At 45.8% G+C, this 19,264-nt stretch overlaps 1 protein-coding gene across 1 annotated transcript in view; it reads right to left on the bottom strand.

The window, feature by feature from the left end:
- Positions 1 to 439: 439 nt before the first annotated feature.
- LOC124569926 overlaps positions 440 to 19,264 on the bottom strand; it is a 41,475-nt gene continuing 22,650 nt past the window's right edge. The window contains exon 3 of the mRNA XM_047131097.1: positions 440 to 2,122. Coding sequence (XP_046987053.1) covers positions 1,451 to 2,122 — 672 coding nt within the window. The 3' untranslated portion in view covers positions 440 to 1,450. The remainder of the gene's footprint in view (positions 2,123 to 19,264) is intronic.

Genomic DNA, 19,264 nt, shown 5'->3' on the forward strand with positions numbered 1-19,264 from the left:
CTAGGTGCAGGAGATGTAACCCCCACAGACATTAACCTAGTCCTTGGAAATGTAGTTCTCACTCCAAAACATGTTGGACACAGACTGAAAAATATAATGTTTGCTGCTCGAGATGGCATATAACTAATTAAAAGAAAGTCTAACCTAGAAGTTACAGTCACAGAGAGCCCTAGACAAAATTAATGGTGTGCTTTCAGGTGTACCAGATGATTAGTTTACTACATATTTATACACAATATATGTCAGAATGAAAATGTCAGAAAACCTGTTCCTTTTAGTGTTCGCTACCTTTCCTTCGTTCTTGTGGTTTTTCCTTTCTTTCCGTTTTACGTTATATGTCTTGTCTGGTTTATTCTCACACTTGTGACATTGTTTGATTAGGAACAAGGGACCGATGACCTCATAGTTTGGTCCTTCCCCCCCCCCCCCCCCCCCCTCTTTTAAATGAACCGACCAACCTAAAAAACTGGGACAGAGGCTTCAGTTTAAACAAGGCTCAGGGCCCGGTGCTCCGTTTATTAAGATCTCCTTGGCGACCTCATCCACCAGAACTAGTAAAGCCTGAGAGAATGCGCATTTCACAGAATAGCAGTATGACCTCAAAAAAACAAATAAACTTCAAAGAGTGTAACTGACACCAGGGGTTGCACTCGGCTATAAATAGCGATGTGCCGAAAATGATATTGCACAGACAGTTCACTGGTGTCAGTAGTAATTAGTGCTCCCCAACTCAAAGAGAGGATAGAGAAACTTAATGCAATTTATGGAGTACTCAGGTAGAGAATGAGGGGCTCGTACAAGACGTATTATAGCGACAACTGACGGTGCTGAATTTCCGTCAGTTCTAATATTCACACCCGAGACCACCACAATAGAAACAATAGGATCTCGAATGGGTGTGACTAAAAGGGAGAGGAGAATCGGAAGAGCTGCAAGCTAGAGGAATTATAGCATTACACAAAGAAATTCAGAATATCACCTAATGAACGTAACGAAACAGAGCAAAGCCAGCTGTCCAAAATGATGTATCTGTCGTTTTTCCCTCGGTCGGAAAGCAAATGCCGGGACATGGCACCCCACAAATTAATCTAGAATAAATGAAAAAAGACCAATAAATCAATTGCCAGTCGAAAACAGATGGTGAGCCAACAGAACGAATTTAACTCTTACCCTAAGCCGAAAAAGATGCCACATATCCTCACCGGTGAGTGCGCCTCCTTCGGAAACAGTCCGGTCGGTGTTCGTCTAGCTCGTACTCGGAACACAGTCCGCAGGATCCGAACTCTACTGCCGGGTCACTCCAGATATCGTGCATACGTACGGAATCTACTACTCGGCCGTACACCCGAAAACACGCTATTAATCGGTAGCGCCGATAGAACCTGAGTTATCGTATACGAATTGTCTGCTAATGTAGCGAGGCCTGTGCAGCTTTCTTCCGCCCCCGCTGTCAGAGAAAGCCGTGGCCGGCCACAACGGACGGGATGAAGCCCTCGCTGCCGTCGCGACTGCGCACCCAGAACCAGTCCTTGAGGTGGCCGCTGACGAGCGCGACGACGTCGCCCTTGGCGACGGAGAGCGTGTTGCGGCCGCGGCTGCTGTAGTCGGAGCGGATGACGAGCAGCGTGTGGCGCGTGCCGACGGCGCGGCACTTGGCGCTGGCGGCGGCGCGCAGGTACAGCCGGTCGACGCTGCGCTCGCCGCACGCGGACACGGCGTCGCGCGCGCGGTAGCAGCGGCCGGCCGCCGCGCCCGCCGCCGACGCCGCCGAGCCGGAGGCGGCGCCGCACTCGGAGCGCGTGCCGTCGCGCAGCTTCTCGCTGTCGGTGCGGTTGCCGAGCGGCCGCGGGAAGATGTCGGCGTGCGTCTCCCAGCAGGGCTGCGGCTTGGAGCGCTGCGGCGGTGGCAGGATGCCCAGCGGCAGGCACGCGCCGTAGCCCACGTAGCCCTCCTCGCCGTGCGGCGTCTGCACGTACAGCCACGACTGGTTCTTGAAGACGGCGTTCACCACCATGCCGAGGGGCAGCGACAGCTCCTCCTGGTAGCCGCCCGTGCGCGTCTGGTACAGCACGCACGGCGACGCCAGCACCACGGGGATGTTGGCTGGCTTCTCGATCGAAGCCTGCTGAAAGATGTGCTATGATTAGTTTGTATCTATACAGAGCACATGCGCTTTATCCGTATAAAACGTGAAGCTCTTGCTACAGATACTGTGTTATGAAATGTAACAGTCTTTGCCAGTTTGTATTAGATTGGTGAATAAGTTCGTGAGTCGTGGCGGGCTTCCTCTTTAAATTCCCGCCCCGCGTGCCTGACGTACGTCACTTCTCGCGGCTCGGAATTTATGGCACCAGGGAGTGTGGTGGAGCCGCGCTGGGTAAAGCTCTGTATAGGGAAAGTACGGCCAACTTGCCAGTGGCCGCCATTTTCGGCCCACTGCGCCACTGGTGATACATGTATCAGTGGGACCAAAATGGCAGCCATTGGAAAGTTGGCCGTACCTTCCCTCTGCAGAGTTTTACCCAGTGCGGCTGCACCGATATCAAAACACCAACTGCCCGTGTGACCCGCTGCCGTTCCTTGCTGCCCAGCGCTAAAGCTCTGTATAGGGTAAGTACGGCCAACTTGCCAATGGCCGCCATTTTGGGCCCACTGCGCCACTAGTGATACATGTAATGTAAGGTATTAAGTCCCACAACACGACTCAAATCAGAAATTTATCTTCCTTCCACAAAGTGACTTCCATCGAGAAGACCCAACAGCAAATTACCACACCAATGTTCTGTTCAGATGTTCAAATGTGTGTGAAATCTTATGGGACTTAACTGCTAAGGTTGTCGGTTCCTAAGTTTACACACTACTTAACCTAAATTATCCTAAGGACAAATACACACACCCAAACCCGAGGGAGGACTTGAACCTCCACTGGGACCAGCCGCACAGTCCATGACTGCAGCACCCTAGACCGCTCGGCTAATACCGCGCGGCCAAATGTTCTGCCTTTTGGTAAAACCCGTGCCCACAACTAGTGAATAAACAAAACTTTTGAAGGACTATCAATCACTCCATGGCACCCTCCAGTCTGATTTCAAAACACCAACTGCCCATGTGATCCGCTGCCGTTCCTCGCCACCCAGCGCTAAAGCTCTGTATAGGGAAAGTACAGCCAACTTGCCAATGGCCGCCATTTTGGGCCCACTGCGGCGCTGGTGATACATGTATAAATTGCTGATTTGAGTCGTGTTGCGCAACTGAATACCTTGTGGCGCTGCCTTGAAAGGCCGTAGGGTAACGTGCAGCAACCGGAGACACTTGTTATTGCAATTCAGTTTTCCCACATTCAGCAATGGATTCGATGATTTGGTAATCCTGTACATTGTTTTAAGTGCGACCATGTTTAGCCTTAGACCAGTGGCAGATACAGAAAAACCTCAAGGAGGGGGCTCTAAAGACATCTTGAGTTAGCCGGCCGGGGTGGCCAAGCAGTTCTAGGCGCTACAGCGAACCCAGCATTCCTTAGTTTTTGAGTATCCCACTTCTTCCCGCAGTGATTTTTTCCTAATGTTTCTCTTAAACTTTACTATGCTCTTCACAATTACTGAATTTTGGCCGGAGTCTATATCTGCTCCTGTGTACGCCTTATGATAGCTGATATCGGAATCTGTCTCTGACCATGACGTAATCCAGACGGAATCTTACGGTGTCTCTAGCTTTTCTCCAAGTATACCTCTTCTTCTTGTTAGTCTTACATAAATTCTTCACTATTACCATCTGAAGTATATTGCACAACTCAAATACTCTTTCTTCTCTCACATTCCTGCTGCTGACCCGCATTCTCCTGTAACCCTTCGTTCTATTCTTGCCTCTTCGATCGTTTCCAATCCCTCATTATTGCTAAATTTTCATATCCCTTTACTTATTGAATTACCTGTTCAATATCTTCATATACTTTCCCTGTCTCTTCATCTTCTGCCGGCTGGTGTGGCCGTGCGGTTCTAGGCGCTTCAGTCCGGAACCGCGCGACCGCTACGGTTGCAGGTTCGAATCCTGCCTCGGACATGGATGTGTGTGATGTTCTTAGGTTATTTAGGTTTAAGTAGTTCTAAGTTCTAGGGAACTGATGACCTCAGAAGTTAAGTCCCATAGTGCTCAAAGCCATTTGAACCACATCTTGAGTTTCCTTTATTTTTACCGTAATAAAAAATAATCAAGTCACGTACAAAGTTTAAGAAAGTTTTTTTCAAACTGATTATAAACATATACAAGACAATACCATCTTATGGTATAAAAAAGTTGCAATTATGGTTGTCTTCCTTAAATGATGAATCCTATGCGCCTATTTTTTCAGGCAGATTGGTTAATTACATTATCAGTAGGACAATCAATGTCAGGTGAGTGTTCAACAGAGCTAAGCCATTAACTGGATCCTCCTTCGTTGTCGACTTCAGCCATGTCTTTGTACACCGCAGTGTTGAAAAACTTCTTTCTACTGTAGCAATAGCTGCAGTTAGACAAGCAAATATTTTGTACAGCGTGTGCAAAGTAGGATAGTCAGCTCTAGGACAAACAGACAACGCTTGCATAACAGAATCACGATCATTAAGAGCGTTTATGCTCGTTCGCTTGTATTGAAGAATCTCTTCCATTAGTCTCTTTTTAATCACAAAAAAATGGGTCTTCTTCAAAGAACGGTAGTTCAGTTAAGCATTGATTCAATTTACGTGCCGGATAATTACCGCCCGCGCGCCCCCCAAATGTATCCGCCACTGCCTTAGACGTCTAGTGGCTAGCGTTGCTGCCTCTGGATCACGGGGTCCCGGGTTTGATTCCCGGCCGGTTTGGGAATTTGTACGGGCGCTGATAACCGCGCAGTTGGGCGCCCCACAAACCACACATCATCATCACTGTCTTAGACCGACTTTTGAAGAGGATCATCTGAAGTGTCCGTTTACCTGAACAAGTACTGTGGTCACAGGATTGTATTAAGTGAGAATGACAGTTGAATTTAGATGCTCCCTTAATCTGGTCCAGTTTTCTACTGTAGTGGCACGCTTTGACTGCCAGGGACCTGGTCTCAGTGCGTGCTAATGATATTGTGGCTGTTAGCGTCTCCACTCCCGCCGGCTATCCTTGGGCTGCATTCACTCAAATTATGTAAATTACTGTTTGAACTATGTTTTACAATCGTGCACATTTTGGTGTTTGGGGCTGGTTGAGTCAAGTGCTCTTGTTGGACATAGTGTCGAGCCCCGTTAGGATGGCCACATGTTGTTGGTCAGTTTTACGTGAATAGCACGTGTCATGTTGAAATGTCGTCCAGTCTTGTGAAAATATAGCCTGTTGATAATAATAACTGACAGTCGTATTTATGGGTCATGGGATGTAAAACGCAAAAGGAAATAAAACTGTTAAGTGTTACTATGCTCTGAAGGTTTCTTATGTTTTCGTTCGCTAGCCATTTGTGAGCTGAAGAGTAAAAGAAATTTATTCCCTGTCTCAAATGTAGTTACAGCTTACTGTATTTAATTGTTCAGCTGTTCGTTATTTAAATGTTTTCATGGGGGGTGACCTTTTCTCACCTTTTATTTATTTATCTATATATTTACCTTTTGCTACAAGCAGGTCCTGACTACTAATTATTGCTTCTCATTTTTAAATGGCGTTCTTGAGCTGCTATGCATGCATGGTCACTTATTGAATCACTTAAGTGATATCTAGTGTTTATCTTAATAGAATTTTTGCTGTCTGTCTGAAGGCAGTTATATCAATCTGTTCACACTCGTTCTTTTATTAATCACTTAACTGCTCATTGCTCTGTCTGCGTGAAGGCAGCTCGATAAATTTGTGCGCCTGTTTATTTTTTACTATCTAGATGCAGTTGGAGGTGTTTTTTAAGAATTTCCTTTTCCTCTAAGTTACTCTGTCTTCCAGTATAGTTATTAAGTTTTTAACCTTTGAGGTGAGTTATTCTTCAGTGTTGTCTTAAAAGAGTCATCTGTTTCGAAATATTAATTATTTGCTCATTTGTTGAAGTATTTTCTGAGTTGTGGTTCGTAAAGGTGGAAATTTTGAGTCTGAAATTAAGAAATTATATCAGACAGAGCTTTTGCCTTCAACTATTACCTTATTAGTCACTCAATTAAAGTGTGTAATTTCTTAAATTTTAAAACTCTACAGTGATGTTTGTAATTCTCTTAAACTATATGATTTTAGTTATTAATCGTAAAAATAATTATTTTAATAAACAATGGTGAATGATGTGAACCCCAGTCCGTCCAGTCCTTCCATTTAATTATCCGTTAGCCTACTGGAGGTTTGAGTTTGTAGCGTTTTTGTTTTGTGTGTTGGTATTCCCGTTGCTATGGGTTTATTTAGCGACTGGCATTTTTTATTTGCAGTTCACTGTTGCTTTTCTAGTTAACGTACTATCATTTTGTCATTTGGAGACAGTGAGTGGAGCTGTGGAAGCTAGAAAATGGAATTACAAGTGGAGAAATCGGAACATCTCCAACATGTTCTTCAAATGGTTCAAATGGCTCTGAGCACTATGGGACTTAACATCTGTGGTCATCAGTCCCCTAGAACTTAGAACTACTTAAACCTTACTAACCTAAGGACATCACACACATCCATGCCCGAGGCAGGATTCGAACCTGCGACCGTAGCGGTCATGCGGTTCCAGACTGAAGCTCCTAGAGCCGCACGGCCACACCGGCCGGCAACATGTTCTGTTTGAGTTCAGTGGAGCGGTGACAGCAGCAAAGGCAACCGGAAATATTTGCGCCGTGTACAGGAATAATGTTATTGGACAGAGAACGGCAAGAAAATGGTTTTCTCGTTTTAAAGGAGGATCATTTTGACATTAGTGAATCTCCACGTTCAGGAAGACCTTCGGGGTTGATGAAAATCATTTAAACGCATTAATCCAAAGTGATCCACGTCAGTGTATTCGAGAATTAGCAAATGTGATGAACTGTGATCATTCCACCATTGTACGGCATTTGCATACAATTGGGAACGTTCAAAAATCGGGTGTATGGATACCACATGCTGTAAGCCAAAATCACAAAAAACAGCCGGTGAATATATGTGAATCTCTGCTTGCTGATCATGAGTTGGTTCATGAAGAGTACCAACCATTCCTACCGTGTATCGTTACTGGTGACGCGTAACGGCGTCCTTATGCTAACATAAGGAATAGAAAGGAATGGTCGACCTCAAACAAAGCAGCAACTCCCCGTACTATGACCTGCCCTTATCCACAAAAGATAGAGTTGGGCATCTGATGGAACAGCGAAGGTGTGGTGTATTACGAATTGCTTCCCCGAGGTGCAACCATTTCTGCTGACATTTATTGTCAACTGGGACGTCTTGCAGACGCAATCCAAGAATTACGATCAGGAAGACTGCGTGGAGTGAGGCTACTCCTCGACGCCCGTCCACATTCTGCTAGACTGAAAAGAAACAGGCCGGCCGAAGTGGCCGAGCGGTTCTAGGCGCTTCAGTCTGGAACCGCGCTACCGCTACGGTCGCAGGTTCGAATCCTGCCTCGGGCATGGATGTGTGTGATGTCCTTTAAAGAAACACTATGCAGGAGTTGCGGTGGGAAGTGATTCTTCACCCACCTTATTCACCTGATCTTTCGCCCTCAGTTTTCCACCTTCTCCGCCCTCTCTTGAACAATCTTAGGAACTTCCTTTCGGAATGAAAATGTGCCCAGAACGTGGCTCGACGAGTTCTTGACCTCAAAACCACTTGATTTCCACAGTCAGGGAATCGAAAAGTTACCTCAGTGTTGGCAGATTGTTGTAAAAAGTGAAGGAGAATATATTATTGATGACTTAAGCCCTTCATAGGTGTATCTGTTGTATTTATTAAACTTATGGGAAACGCTACGAACGCGTGCACCAACCTAATAATATATTACTCGATAACAGTTTTTAATTATGAACGCAATACGGTCATAGTTCTTGATTCCATGACGTGCCATTTCAGATTTTGGGTGTCAATTTGGAGACAATTGATACTTTTAGTAGATAACTTGGTGATTTTGTTTCATTCTTTAATTAACCTTCTGTCAGCAACGTGAAATACCAGACTATGTTCTACAATAGAATCCTTCTGTAAAGTTTGGAAGGTAGGAGACGAGGTACTGGCAGAAGTAAAGCTGTGAGTACCGGACGTGAGTCGTGCTTCGGTAGCTCAGATGGTAGAGCACTTGCCCGCGAAAGGCAAAGGTCCCGAGTTCGAGTCTCGGTCGGGCACACAGTTTTAATCTGCCAGGAAGTTTTATGTTCTACAATGTTCAATGTTCTAGGAAACAATGAAGAATATGCGTATATTTGTGGCTCTCGGTTCATTACCCGTACGTTGTAGATGGAAGGTTAATTATCGTAATCAGAGAATAATGTTTATACGAATTTATGCAACAGTATATTGTTTCCATTATGTTAAACCATAAAATTTTCTATAAACTGTAGTTTTATACGCAGACCAGAGACTAGCAAGGGATTCTACTTCAAGTTATTGTGTACCTGTGGACGAGTGCCGAAAACGGATAGTGACGAAACAGTGTGTAATTTTCCGGAAAATGAAAGCAAATGTAATTAAACTAAACGAAAGCTCACAAATTTGTCTTAAAAATGTTAGATTTGTAAATAGGTTTAGGTGAAACTCTAAAAATAATTGTCACATCAAGACTGTTACAATATTGTCGCTTTATAATAAAAGCAATACAACTTAATATTTAAGAAAGCTGCATGCCCTCGGGAAAAATTACGGCTGCAGTTTCCCCTTGCTTTCAGCTGTTCCCAGTACCAGCACAGCAAGGCCGTTTTGGTTAGTGTTACAAGGCCAGATCAATCATCCAGACTGTTGCCCCTGCAACTACTGAAAAGGCTGCTGCCCCTCTTCAGGAACCACACGTTTGTCTGGCCTCTCAACAGTTACGTATACATGGAAGAATCCTGGAGATACTAGAAGGTATCAGATAGATTATATAATAGTAAGACAGAGATGTACGAACCAGGTTTTAAATTGTAAGACATTTCCAGGGGCAGAGTGGACTCTGACCACAATCTATTGGTTATGAACTGTAGATTAAAACTGACGAAACTGCAAAAAGGTGGGAATTTGAGGAGATCAGACCTGGATAAACTGACTAAACCAGAGGTTGTACAGAGTTTCAGGGAGAGCATAAAGGAACAATTGACAGGAATGGGGGAAAGAAATACAGTAGAAGAAGAATGGATAGCTTTGAGGGATGAAGTAGTGGTTCAAATGGTTCAAATGGCTCTGAGCACTATGGGACTTAACTTCTGAGGTCATCAGTCCCCTAGAACTTAGAACTACTTAAACCTAACTAACCTAAGGACAACACACACATCCATGCCCGAGGCAGGATTCGAACCTGCGACAGGAGCGGGCGCGCGGTTCCAGACTATAGCGCCTAGAACCCCTCGGCCACCTCGGCCGGCGATGAAGTAGTGAAGGCAGCAGAGGATCAAGTAGGTAAAAAGACGAGGGGCTAGTAGAAATCCTTGGGTAACAGAAGAAATATTGAATTTAATTGATGAAAGGAGAAAATATAAAAATGCAGTAAATGAAGCAGGCAAAACGGAATACAAACATCTCAAAAATGAGATCGATAGGAAGTGCAAAATGGCTAAGCAGGGATGGCTAGAGGACAAATGTAAGGATGTAGAGGCTTATCTCACTAGGGGTAAGATAGACACTGCCTACAGAAAAATTAAAGAGGCCTTTGGAGAAAAGAGAACCACTTGTATGAATATCAAGAGCTCAGATGGAAACCCAGTTCTAAGCAAAGAAGGGAAAGCAGAAAGGTGGGAGAAGTATATAGAGGGTCAATACAAGGGCTATGTACTTGAGGACAATAATATGGAAATGGAAGAGGATGTAGGTGAAGATGAAATGGTAGTTACGATACTGCGTGAAGAGTATGACGGAGCACTGAAAGACCTGAGTCGAAACAAGGCCCCGGGAGTAGACAACATGCCATTAATCAAAATATCCACGGGTGTACTGCCGGTCTACAGTGTCCAACGGGCACAATATTTCGGCGATCATACATGTCGCCATCATCAGGTGAATTGACGGACTGAGCTCCTGTGAACGTGCCGGCACGGAGATCCATACGCTATGACTGCTCAGGGGGAACTGGATTCGGTCGCTGACGCTTTACAAACGGGCCTTGGCCTTGGCCCGAGGTGTAGGAGTTTAGACTTATTACAGTCGTTCCTTCCGTTCCTGGTGATGCGATGGTGATGTGGCCTCACTGTGTGGTGTGTCCTCTCGTTGTCCGGTGTCTATCCTGTCCTGGCCACTAGCATGCAGGCATACTAGTGGACTTTGATGTTTTAGGTCTTCTTTGTCTCGCGAGAGACGTTCTGCAGCGCTGTGGCGTGAAGACCGGGTTCGCGTTGATGGTGTTGAGATCTTTCTTTGTGACGAACTCGAGCAGAATTGCCCGATGCCCGCCACGTATCTCAAACGGTCTGTGCGGGAGTGACGGCTTCCGTACCCCTTCCGCCTGGGCGAAGAGGTACGGGTTCTTTTGGGCGTTGAAGCGCCCATCCTGTACCATGGTGGCAATCTTCTTCAGCACGTTTGGCATGTTCGTGCTGTCCGGGAAGGGTATCATGTCCGTGGGAAGATTGCCATCCTCTTCTTGCTTCCCATTCTGTGTTGCCTTCCCGCCTGGAGTTGGGGAAGGGGAGGACGGTGCCACGTCCATGGGCGTCTCCCCGGTCTGCTGTATTGCTCAGGTTCCGGGGCGACGTCCGTTGGAGTGGCCACGTCCTTCTGCGACGGTAGGTCCGTCTGCGTGACGGCGTCCACCCCCACCGGGCGCACCGCAGGGGAGGGGGGCGAGGGGGCGGGAACCATCTTCTTGTTCAGAACCCGCAGCTCCTCGCGCAGCTGCTGGCGCTGACGATGAACTGCGACAACTTCTTCTTTGAGCGCGGCCCGTTCTGCCGCAAAGGCGGCTTGGAGGCCGGCCATGGTGTCGTCAGTGGCGGCTTCTGCTTCGTGACGGCGTGGCTCGCACCCCTCGCCGGAGCGGGGGGGGGGGGGGGGGGGGGGCAGAGCGGCCGTCGTGGCGCTTGACACCGCCGCAGCGCGTGGTGCGGCGGGCTGACGACGTGACGCCCTGTGGTAGCTGCAGCTACGCGAGCTGGCGGCGTGTGGCCCGCCGCAGTTCGCGCAGCTGCTGGCCGCCCCACGAGGCTTCGTGCAACTGCGCATGTCGTGAGCCGCCGCGCACTTCAAGCATGCGACGACGTTCTTGCAATCACGCGCAGTATGGCCCAGCTGCTGGCACTTGTAGCACTGCTGAATCTTGCTCTTCTGCTGAGTGCGCTTTCACTTTGGCTGCCGTTGGCGGCCGCTGTTGTTCCCCATCGCATGGATGAGGATTTCCAGTGCGGCTGCAATCTGCTTCCCTTTCCGTCCAGCCATGGCGTTGGGCTAGTGGCGTTGGCGTGCGCGAGCGACGGTAACGATGTGAGCCGCAGCGTGTGACGACCTTGGGAACCAGCGATTGGGTTAATCAAGAGTAAATCGAGCAAGCGTATAGTTGTGACGACCACGGCGGACAGGGCCATCAATCCGACGTCATCTCAGACGCCGTCGCAATCTGTTCCACCGCGCGACCGTGGCGCGGGGCGCGGACGGCGGAGGGAGCATGCCTCTGAGCAGCCATAGTGTAGGGATCTCCGTGCCCGCACGTTCACAGGAGCTCAGTCCGTCAGTTCACCTGATGATGGCGACATGTATGATCGCCGAAATATTGTGCCCATTGGACACTGTAGACCGGCTGTACACCCGTCGATATTTTGATTATCAAATACGCCGGGAGAAACTCAAGAATCACAACATTCCATTAGAACTACTGACGGCCATGGTAGAGCCAGTCCTGACAAAATTCTACCATCTGGTGAGCAAGATGTATGGTACAGGTGAAATACCCTCAATTTTCAAGAAGAATATAATAATTCCAATACTTAGAAAGCAGGTGTTGACAGATGTGAAAATTACCGTACTATCAGTTTAATAAGTCACAGCTGCAAAATACTAACACGAATTCTTTACAGACGAATGGAATAGCTGGTAGAAGCAGACCTCGGGGAAGATCAGTTTGGATTCCGTAGAAATATAGGAACACGTGAGGCAATGCTGACCTTACGACTTATCTTAGAAGAAAGATAAAGGAAAGGCAAACCTACGTTTCTAGCATTTGCAGACTTAGAGAAAGCTTTTGACAATGTTGACTGGAGTACTCTCTTTCAAATTCTCAAGGTGGCAGGGGTAAAATACACGGAGCGAAAGGCTATTTACAATTTGTACAGAAACCAGATGGCAGTTATAAGAGTCGACGGGCATGAAATGGAAGCAGTGGTTGGGAAGGGAGTGAGACAGGGTTGTAGCCTCTTCCTGATGTTATTCAATCTGTATATTGAGCAAGCAATAACGGAAACAAAAGAAAAGCTCGGAGTAGGTATTGAAATCCATGGAGAGGAAATAAAAACTTTGAGGTTCGCCGATGACATTGTAATTCTGTCAGAGACAGCAAAGGACTTGGAAGAGCAGTTGAACGGAATGGACAGTGTCTTGATAGGAGGGCATAAGATGAACATCAACAAATGCAAAACGAGGATAATGGAATGTAGTCGAATTAAGTCGGGTGATGCTGAGGGAATTAGATTAGGAAATAAGACACTTAAAGTAGTAAAGGAGTTTTGCTATTTGGGGAGCAAAATAACTGATGATGGTCGAAGTAGAGAGGATATAAAATGTAGACTGGCAATGGCAAGGAAAGTGTTCCTGAAGAAGAGAAATTTGTTAACATCGAGTATAGATTTAAGTGTCAGGAAGTCGTTTCTGAAAGTATTTGTATGGACTGTAGCCATGTATGGAAGTGAAACATAGACGATAAATAGTTTGGACAAGAAGAGAATAGAAGCTTTCGCAATGTGGTGCTACAGAAGAACGCTGAAAATTAGATGGGTAGATCACATAACTAATGAGGAGGTATTGAATAGAATTGGGGAGAAGAGGAGTCTGTGGCACAACTTGACAAGAAGAAGGGTCCGGTTGATAGGACATGTTCTGAGGCATCAAGGGATCACAAATTTAGGATTCGAGGGCAGCGTGGAGGGTAAAACTCGTAGAGGGAGACCAAGAGCGCCCAGTTTGTCAGTTCTTTGGAATTTGTTGGCTTAAATTGTAAAGTAAACCACGACGGCTGCTGAAAAATTCGGACGTACCAGAAAATGTGTTAAGGAATCTCCGAACGCAATTTCGCAGGTCGCCATGGCTGTGTGGTTTGTCTAAGATGTACATAGGAGGGGTTCCGTTGTGACCAATCTTTTTGCTACTGATTCTCCAACTTACGGGCTACCAAAGTATCTAAGCAAATGAATTAACCCAGTTGTTGGTCGATGAGAACACCAGATTAAAAACGCTCAAATGTTCTCGGACGTAATTAAACAAATTAGAATCAATCCAGACGAAATAATGGTCAGTTTGGAAGCGGCCTCTTTTGAAAGTCCCTGTACAATACGCGTTAATTTTATTAGCAGACGACTTTCATCCCAAGATTATCAAATTGTTACACCGTAGTTTGGTGACCACCTACTTTGTGTATAGTAGCAAATTTTATGACTTCACGTTCCCTTACAGGCTGCTGTGTCGTGGTTGTCAAAGAGAATGTTGGCTGAGTGGCAAAGACAGTGGCTGGAAGCGACCAATAACATACTGCAGTCGGTCAAACAGACTATTCGACCATGGCGCATTTCCTTTCGAACTCCACGAAGGTGTGAAGTGGTCCTCACTCGCCTTCGTATCGGCCAGTGCCCAATGACGCATGATTACCTCTTGCGGCGAGAAGACCCACCGGATACAGTGTTTGCGGCGTCTCACTCACGGTGCATCATGTTCTAACGTCCTGTGTGTGGTATGTTGACAGGAAGGAAGCCATTGGTCTATCGAAGGACTTACCCTCCATTTTCGGCGATATCGAAACAGTAGTACGACGTTGTTGACATTTTGTGTGGCGTTAGGATCACTGCCCAGTTCAATTGGACACAGATTTCGATGTGTGTTTTAGTGGCTGGCTTATCCTTTTAACTCCAAGATCAACCAGTCTTCTTACTGACTTCCACTGTTTTATTTTATTAATTATTTTAACTCGTGACAACGGTATGACTAGATCTAATGGAAATTGTATGTAACATTTTCTGTTTGCTATCCTTACATGGCCTTTGCTCTTCCTTTTAACAACAGTATTCCTTGAATGAAATTACAATGAAATCCAGACCGTTAGCTGCTTACAGGCGTTGATAAACATAAATAGGGTCAGTTGAAAGTGTGTGACCCAACCGGGACTCGAACCCGGGCTTTCCTGCTTACATGGCAGATGCTCTATCCGACTGAGCCATGGAGGAGACAGAGGATAGTGCGACTGCACGGACTTATCTCTGGCACGCTCCCCGTGAGACCCACATTTCCAACTTACTGTCCACACACTATATTCGTAGTGCCCCCGTCCACTATACTCATTACTCGCGGCAGTCAATATACCGATTGCCATAAGAGTTTGAGCAATGTGAGTGCATTCGCACTGAAACGTATTCTGTATAGTGAACAAGAATTGAAAGAATACGACAAAATCAGAATATGTAACTATTTTAATCAGGACAGCGGCCACACCCTAAGGGCTGCATGGAAACGGTAACTTGATGCTGAAAGGCAACAGAGAAACAGTGTACACGCTTAAATAGTCTGTGGTCCAAAAATTTTATTTCAATTTGATGACGGAAGGACTTACTTATTATTCGTAAAGGGCAAGCTAGGGCTTAAATAAGTGAAATAAAACCTTACTAGCCGGTTGCAGGTTGCAGAGGCGAAGCTGCCGTAGAAAATATACCAAAATTTGTTTCTCAATAATGTATTACAGAGTTTAAACTATCAGGACGCCTGTCGAATATTTGTCAAAAGGATTTAAATAATAACAATTAACGTTTTCGAAAATGTTAATATCGAATGGTGTTTACCGATCAGGGAGCGGTTAGTCATGAGGCTTCACTTTGAAATGCCCGTTAGCTATATATTCAAACTTCCTGGCTGATTAAAACTGTGTGCCGGACCGAGACTCGAACTCGGGACCTTACTTTCGCGGGCAAGTGCTCTACCAAATGAGCTACCCAAGCACGACTCACGTCAAGTCCTCTCAGCTTTAATTCCGCCATTACCTCGTCTCCTACCTTCCAAACTTCACAGAAGCTTTCCTGCGAACCTTGCAGAACTAGCACTCCTGGAAGAAAGGTCCCGAGTTCGAGTCTCGGTCCGGCACACAGTTTTAATCTGCCAGGAAGTTTAAAACTGTGTTTATAGCAAAATAGAATGTGACAGTGTTTAATTAAGGTTTTATTCGAAAACTGTTGATCTATAATGTTAAACAGAGGGATGTTGTAGTAAAAATAAACAAAACAATAACATCAGAAAACAATATCCCCAACGAAAAAGTAAAGTAAAAAAAAGTCGCAAAACAAAAATACATCAATACTTGGTCGAACTTATATAAACCGTTTCTGTTATTCATAAATAACTTTTGCGTTTATCACTAATAACAGGAAACTCTGGCCTTTGATCCTGATAAATAACGTTGCATTGACTACAAAACAACAACAATAATTACACATAATTTTTATGTTTGTGCATGTAAACTCTACTTACATCAAAAATAATTGATTTGACTGTACAAAAGCGCAGAATTTACACGATCAACTAATTTTTATAACTTACAAAAAGCGATTTATATTATGCACCGATATAAAATACACAATGGACTAACACTGAAAGATAAGCGGTTCTTATTATATGCAAAAAAAAGGGAAATCGTCGGCTCCCAGTTTAATTTGTATTTCTTTCCCTGCCAACACTGCCATTACTCCCGTTAATCCTATCATTTACTATGTCACTTGTGTAGGGTACCAAAATTACCGAACTGAAGTTCTGATAGACCGCAACACTAGTGCCATTTACAAACTTCAGCTATAGTTACATAAAATGTCTACTCCCTGGTGGACACACAACTAGCCAAAACGCACCTTTGCCAATATATCTTCAAATAATAGTGCACAGTGAGCTGATTCTTTAGTCCATCAACCTCGAAGGTATCTCTGTTGATTTATGTCAGATTTTTTTTAGATGTGACGACAGGAAAAGTGACTCTATGCTTCATTCACGGAGAGATCTAACGAGAGGGACAAACTGCACACGATCTAAGAAAGGAATCTTTCATCTACATTACTGCCCATTAAAATTGCCACACCACGAAGGTGACGTGCTACAGACTCGAAGTCCGCCCCAGTAGCTGAGTGGTCAGCGTGACGGATTGCCGTCCTCTGGGCCCGGGTTCGATTCCCGGCTGGGTCGGAGATTTTCTCCGCTCAGGGACTGGGTGTTGTGTTGTGTTCATCATCATTTCATCCCCATCCGGCGTGCAGGTCGCCCAATGTGGCGCCGAATGTAATAAGACCTGCGATATGGCGGCCGGACCTGCCCCGCGAGGGGCCTCCCGGCCAATGACGCCAAACGCTCATTTCCATTTCCACAGACTCGAAATTTAACCGGCAGGAAGAAGATGCTGTCATATGCAAATGATTAGTTTTCAGAGCATTCACTCAAGGTTGGCGCCGGTGGCGACACCTACAGCGTGCTGACATGAAGAAAGTTTACAACCGATTTCTCATACACAAACATCAGTTGACCGGCGTTGCCTGATGAAACGTTGTTGTGATGCCTCGTGTAAGAAGGAGAAATGCGTACCATCACGTTTCCGACTTTGATAAAGGTCGGATTGTAGCCTAGCGCGATTGCGGTTTATCGTATCGCGACACTGCTGCTCGCGTTGGTCGAGATCCAATGACTGTTAACAGAATATGGATTCGGTGGGTTCAGGAGGGTAATACGGAACGCCGTGCTGGATCCCAACGGCCTCGTATCACTAGCAGTCGAGATGACAGGCATCTTACCCGCATGGCTGTAACGGATGGTGCAGCCACGTCTCGATCCCTGAGTCAACAGATGGGGACGTTTGCAAGACAACAACCATCTGCACGAACAGTTCGACGACGTTTGCAGCAGCATGGACTATCTGCTCGGAGACCATGGCTGCGGTAACCCTTGACGCTGCATCACAGACAGGAGCGCCTGCGATGGTGTACTCAACGACGAACCTGGGTGCACGAATGGCAAAACGTCATTTTTTCGGATGAATCCAGGTTCTGTATACAGCATCATGATGGTCGCATCCGTGTTTGGCCACACCGGGTGAACGCACACTGGAAGCGTGTATTCGTCATCGCCATACTGGCGTATCACCCGGCATGTTGGTATGGGGTACCTTTGGTTACACGTCTCGGTCACCTCTTGTTCGCACTGACGGCACTTTGAACAGTGAACGTTACATTTCAGATGTGTTACGGCCCGTGGTTCTACCCTTCACTCGATCCCTGCGAAACCCCACAGTTCAGCAGGATAATGCATGATCGCATGTTGCAGGTCCTGTACGGGCCTTTCTGGATACAGAAAATGTTCGACTGCTGCCCTGGCCAGCACATTCTCCAGATCTCTCACCAATTGAAAACATCTGGTCAGTGGTGGCTCAGCAACTGGCTCATCACAATACGCCAGTCACTACTCTTGATGAACTGTGGTATCGTGTTGAAGCTGCATGGGCAGCTTTACCTGTACACGCCATCCAAGCTCTGTTTGACCCAACGCCCAGGCGTATCGAGGCCATTATTACGGCCAGAGATGGTTGTTCTGGGTACTGATTTCTCGGGATCTATGCACCCAAACTGCGTGAAAGTGTAATCACATGTCAGTTCTAGTATAATATATTTGTCCTATGAATACCCGTTTATCATCTGCATTTCTTCTTGGTGTAGCAATTTTAATGGCCAGTAGCGTATTTGCACAAATGTGTTGTCAAATATATCGGTGCAAAGAGCTATCCTACAAAATTCAGCTCGACGTAATTCTGTTTCATTTAACATTTAAGCATTTCGCAGTGGAGTGGTACTAACGCTAACTTGCTGTGACTGGCCACTGTAGTCGCATATTCGTTTAGAAGATTTTTTTTTTTAAATCATGAAATTCGGTCACTTCCCATGTGAAATCCTTTGGCCACTGAGGGTATATAATTGGGCTACTTGTTTCCTGAGATTTCTGTATGTAGAATATTTAACAGTACATTTGTGAACTTGAAATTTTTATTTTTTTCTTACACGTCAAAATTCTTAATGTTTAAAAATTGCTGTCATTATTGTCAGGCGTTATGAGAAACATGCCAACGGCCTTGCCGCAGTGGTAACACTGGTTCCCGTCAGATCGCCGAAGTTAAGCGCTGTCGGGGTGGGCTAGCACTTGGATGGGTTACCATCCGGTCTGCCGAGCGCTGTTGGCACGCGGGGTGCACTCAGCCCTTGTGAGGCAAATTGAAGAGCTACTTGATTTAGAAGTAGTGGCTCCGGTCTCGTAGACTGACATACGGCTGAGAGAGTGGTGTGCTGACCACATGCCCTTCCACATCCGCATCCAGTGACGTCTGTGGGCTGAGGATGACAAGACGGCCGGTAGGTACCGTTGAGCCTTTATGGCGGGGCGGAGTTGCTTTGGTTTTTTGGTTATGAGAAACATTGTACTTATTCTCGTTCCTTGCTAGACGTTTAAATGAGTACAGGCGGCAACACTGGACATGCAGCGATGCCTCCATCGCCGTTCATCGTAAGTTACGCACTTCACATACGGAAAGAGTGTGGACTTCCATATGTCGACATTATTCTTATTAAATTAAAACTGCTTAGTATGTACTCTAACAAAAGTAAAATATTTATTTTATTTAATTTCTTTAACAATGTTGATAATGGGCATAATTATTGTCGTTTTTCTTCGGAGTCGAAGTATTCGGGACAAACTGCGCTCTCACTTTTCTCTTCCTCAAAACATTCTGCATTGCGATTTGTCACATAACAACTCTGACACACTACTGCCGCACGTTCATTCCTTAAAACTGCCTGCTCACAACTGATTTGTGGAATGTACATCTGTTGTTTACAGTGGTTGGTTCTAGCTGCCATCGTAGCTACTGCGCTGATATAGCTTACACGCCAGGAATAAAATCAGTCTCCGAACTTCTTGGGCGGACAGTGGACATATGCTCTAGCAATTTTGCATA

Source organism: Schistocerca americana, chromosome 1, assembly GCF_021461395.2.
Source record: "Schistocerca americana isolate TAMUIC-IGC-003095 chromosome 1, iqSchAmer2.1, whole genome shotgun sequence".
NCBI lineage: Eukaryota > Metazoa > Arthropoda > Insecta > Orthoptera > Acrididae > Schistocerca > Schistocerca americana.